The following is a 5,000-nucleotide window of genomic DNA, read 5'->3' on the forward strand; positions in this document are numbered from 1 at the left end:
GAGAGAGAGAGAGAGAGAGAGAGAGAGAGAGAGAGAGAGAGAGAGAGAGAGTGCGGCAGCACAAATCACATTCCAGACTTCACCCTTTCTGTTAAAAATATCGTCACCTCGTGACAAAGGTAACACAACAAGAAACGAAATCACCTCCAACCACAAATTGAACAAAAAAAAAAAAAAAAAAAAAAAAAAAAAAGGAGGTGAAACGTAGGGGTCGAGAGGGGAAGAGGGTGGGTCTACCCTGAAAAGAAAACCAATACATCCCGAAGTGGAAGGGAGGGAACAGTGGTGGGAGGTCCACCCTGACAAAAAAAAAAAACCCCACAAAAAACCCACCAACCAACCCAAAGCATCCCGGGTGGAGCGGGGGGGGAGGGAGGGAGAGTGGAGGGGGTGTCCACCCTGAAAAAAAAACAAACAAACAAACAAGCAAACAGACACCCCGCGTGGCTGCAGATCCTCAGTTGCTGGCATCATCCATCACTGGTCGCGCTCCCCAGGGATGAGGTTCTCTGAGCTGGCGCTCCTCTGGATCTCCTGCACCAGTTCGGCGTGCTCGTCCAGCAACTTCTCGAAGCGTCGCTGCCGGTTCTCCGCTTCCTCCTGAAACAGGACGGGGGAGAGGGAGGGGTGTGGGGGTGGGGGGGGGGGGGAGTGGGGGTTGGGGGTGGGGCAGGAATATAGAGACCATCGTTCTGACACGTGGAGGTAGATTTTTCAGCACTTGGAGACAATCGTTTTGGCACACACAGGCAACTACAAAACACACACACACAGAGACGATTATCAAACACATGTAGACAATTGACAAACGCTTATGGACAGTTATTTAACACAGAGAGACAATTATTTAGCACACATAGACAATTATCATATAATACATAGGGACAATCATTTAACACATAGAAACAACCATCAAACAATCATTTAACACATAGAAACAATCATCAAACAATCATTTAACACATAGAAACAATCATCAAACAATCGTTTAACACATAGAAACAATCATCAAACAGAGACAATTGTCAAACACGTGTAGAACAAGAGATGCAAGGCCTTCAAGACTCACTTGTGATAAATTAAGTCCCCTAGCATTAATTACAGAGTAATTTCCCTTCTTTACTATCTGCTCCTAAACGTTTGCAAAATAAATAAAAATTCCATGCTTAGCAAAAGAAGTTCCTGTTTGAACAAAAAAAATGATAATAATGACTCCTCTTGTTGTGTCAGAATAAGAGGTCAAAGTGCCAAGTTTAGAGAATACAAAAAATATAGATATAACAGTAAATGCAGTTTGCATATAATTAGGCTTCTTTTTTATTTTTTGTGCCCATCCTAGAGGTGCAATTTTGTTTGAAACAAGATGACTGGAAAGAACTGAATTTTTCCTATTTTTATGCCAAATTTGGTGTCAACTGACAAAGTATTTGCAGAGAAAATGTCAATGTTAAAGTTTACCACGGACACACAGACACACAGACACACACACACACACACACACACACACACACACACACACACACACACACACACACACACAGACAACCGAACACCGGGTTAAAACATAGACTCACTTTGTTTACACAAGTGGGTCAAAAATTATCAAACACATATAGACAGTTATTAAACACATAGAGACAATTATCAAACACATGGATATAATTATCAAACACACAGGGACAGTTATTTAGCACATGGAAACAATTATCGAACACAGAGATAAAAGCATTAAACATATAGAAACAATTATCAGACACATGGATATAGTTATCAAACACATAGAGACAATTATCAAACACACAGGGACAATCATTTAGCGCATGGAAACAATTATCAAACACAAAGAAAAAAGCATTAAACATACAGAAACAATTATCAAACACAGAGAGAAAAGCATTAAACATATAGAAACAATTATCAAACACATAAAAACAATTATCAAACACATAGAGACAATTATCAAACGCACAGAGTCAATCATTGAACACACAGGTTGATACTTTTCGAAGCGAATGTATTCGAAATGATACTTTGCGTAAACAAAACACATGTTTGCTGTTTTACTTCCCCAACAATCCTACCTAATAAGATGATAGAAACAGAAAACAAAATTCGCCTATTTGATAAAAAAAACCCCCCAAAAAAACCTAACAACCCTAAAACAAATAGCCACCACAACACAGAAAAAAGAGTCAATTGAACTGTTATGTCAAAGTAATATATATATATATATATATATATATATATCACTGACATTGAATCTTCAACGGCCTTATCATTAAACTGTCTTGAGAAGAAAAGGCAGAAAGAGAGAAAGAAAAGAAGTAAGGAGAAAATAAAGAAGAAAGAAAAGAAAAGAATAGAAAAGAAAAGAAAAGAAAGAAAGAAAGAAAGAAAGGAAGGAAGAATATGCGCGACAGTAACCAACCTTGATTACGGCAGCAATGGCCTCGGAAGCTTTAGTCTTGATCACTTTGTCAGTAATGGACGCCTTACGAACCTTTCCCTTGGGAATTTCAGCTGAAAAAAACAACAAGAAAAAAAGTTCTTGAGAAGAGTTCAATTCCAATTCAAAATACTTTATTGTCTGCTTCAGCGAAGACAGAAAATTCTCTTTCGGCCCACTCAAAATGCCCGCCAGCAAATATCAAAGAGAAAAAAAACCGAATGAGTAACTGACACACCTTTCCCTGATCACCACGCAAACATCAGTTATCATGTAAACAGAAAACATGCAGCAGCGAACGATTACTGCATTTTAAGTTAAAGTGAAACAACTGTGTGTGTGTGTGTGTGTGTGTGTGTGTGTGTGTGTGTGTGTGTGTGTGTGTGTGTGTGTGTGTGTGTGTGTGTGTGTGTGTGTGTGTGTGTGTGTGTGTGTGTGTGTGTGTTCGCGTGCGCGCGCGTGTTCGCGTATGTGTGTGTGTGTGTGTGTGTGTGTGTTCGCGCGCACGCGTGTTCGCGTATATATATATATATATATATATATATATATATATATATATATATATATGTGTGTGTGTGTGTGTGTGTGTGTGTGTGTGTGTGTTCGCACGCGCGCGTGTTCGCGTATATGTGTGTGTGTACGTGCGCGCGTGTGTGCGCGCGTGTGTGTGTGTGTGTTTGTGTGTGCGTGTGTGTGTGTGCGCGCGTGTGTGTGCGTGCTTGTGTGTGTGTGTGTGTGTGTGTGTGTGTGTGTGTGTGTGTGTGTGTGTGTGTGTGTGTGTGTGAAGAAGAAGAAGAGAACAGAGTTGAATAACAGTCCTGTCACCGCTGTCCCCTTGGTGGAGTAGCTTTCATTTCAAGGCCTGACCAGCACGTTGGGTTTATGCGTAAGTCAGGCATCTGCTCTATTTCTGTTTTCTTTCTTTCTTTCTTCCCCTCCCCCCACACCCCCCTCCAGCAGATGTAGTAGTGTGGCGTATATGGAATATAGATCAGTCCGCACGCTTGGACTGCTCCTTGAAACTAAAACTTGCCCTCCCTTTCCCACAGCTCTTCTGAACAGAGTCCAGGTCATGGTTTCCGTTTCCGCTTCCGTTTCCGTTTCCGAGAGGTATCAAAGCGTACAGGTTGATTCATACTAGCTAGAACACATCAGCTTTAAAGAGAGAGAGAGAGAGAGAGAGAGAGAGAGAGAGAGAGAGAGAGGAACATGCCTGACCTACACATGACCACAAGGGGCTGGTAAGAGGCTTATGGAAAACATGAACAGGAAATCAGATGAAATAATCAAACAAAATAAACAAATAATAAGTAAATGCATTAAAGTTATGAGAAATTGAAAGGGTGAAGGCAAACGCTTGAAATAAGATAAAAATAAAAATAATAAAAGGGCCAAATTCAGCGAATTTGTTTGTGCGAACCCCCACACCCACGCATACTCACACAAGCGTACCAACACACACACACACACACACACACACACACACACACAAACAAGCACGCACGCACGCACACACGTATGTACACACACACGCGCGCGAGCGCGCGCGCCTAAGAATCCACAGTTTCTTGAATGTTCATGTTTAAAAGTGACTGCGCCATAATATTTATATATTGCATATTGCGTGTACTCCAGTTAAAAGACAAAATGTCTGTGAGTTTACTGACAATAAAATTGTATTGCATTGTATTGCATTGTATTGTGTTTGTCACAACACATTTGTAATAATCATGTGTGAAAAGTCGGGCTGCTTTCCTCACGGAAAGCGCGTCGCTATAATGCTACAATGCAACATCACCATTTTTCTTCTTCTTTTTTCTTTTCTGTCAATAAGCAAAATTGTTTTTATATCAAAGTAAATTTTCGTCAACAGAATCTTGTCAGCGACAAACGTGTTGTTGCCTTGAATTGTTTTTATTTCTTTTTAATCTTTTATTTCATATTACACGCGCCAAGTGCATGCTACTCACGGGACCTCGGTTTTGTCGTCTCATCCGAATGACTAGCGTCCAGACCACCGGTTAAGGTCCAGTGGAGAGAGAGAGAGAGGGAATACTGGCAAGGAAGGGGGAATTCAATCCCGTGTGCACAGGTTCTCTCTGCTCCCCAGGCGGACGAATTACATCAAAGCTATCACTCTACATATCTTATCTGAAGGGTGCAATAGCCGAGCGGTCAAAAGTGGACTTCCAATCTGAGGGTCCCGGGTTCGAATCTCGGTAACGGCGCCTGGTGGGTAAAAGGTGTAGATTTTTTTTCCGATTGCCCAGTTCAACATATTATGTGCAGACCTGCTAATGATTGAAACCCGTTCATGTGTATACGCACGCAGGAGATCAAATACGCACGTTAAAGATCCCTTAATCCATGTCAGCGTTCGGTGGGTTATGGAAAAAAAACAACATACCCAGCATGCACATCCCCGAAAACAGAGTATGGCTGCCTACATGGCGGGGTGAATAAACAAAACGATCATACACGTAAGATGTTACATGTCTGTCTGAGTGTGCGTGTGTGCGTGCCTGAAATCTGATAGAATGACACAGGAAACGAA

General features: G+C 41.4%; 1 protein-coding gene across 1 annotated transcript in view; it reads right to left on the reverse strand.

Moving 5' to 3' along the window:
• Positions 1-83: 83 nt before the first annotated feature.
• The window catches only part of LOC143296547 (uncharacterized), a 61,654-nt gene continuing 56,737 nt past the window's right edge, over positions 84-5,000 (reverse strand). Inside the window, exons 4-5 of the mRNA XM_076608569.1 lie at positions 2,429-2,520; positions 84-600 (exon numbers count right to left, since the gene is read on the reverse strand). Coding sequence (XP_076464684.1) covers positions 478-600; positions 2,429-2,520 — 215 coding nt within the window. The 3' untranslated portion in view covers positions 84-477. The remainder of the gene's footprint in view (positions 601-2,428; positions 2,521-5,000) is intronic.

Source organism: Babylonia areolata, chromosome 21, assembly GCF_041734735.1.
Source record: "Babylonia areolata isolate BAREFJ2019XMU chromosome 21, ASM4173473v1, whole genome shotgun sequence".
NCBI lineage: Eukaryota > Metazoa > Mollusca > Gastropoda > Neogastropoda > Buccinidae > Babylonia > Babylonia areolata.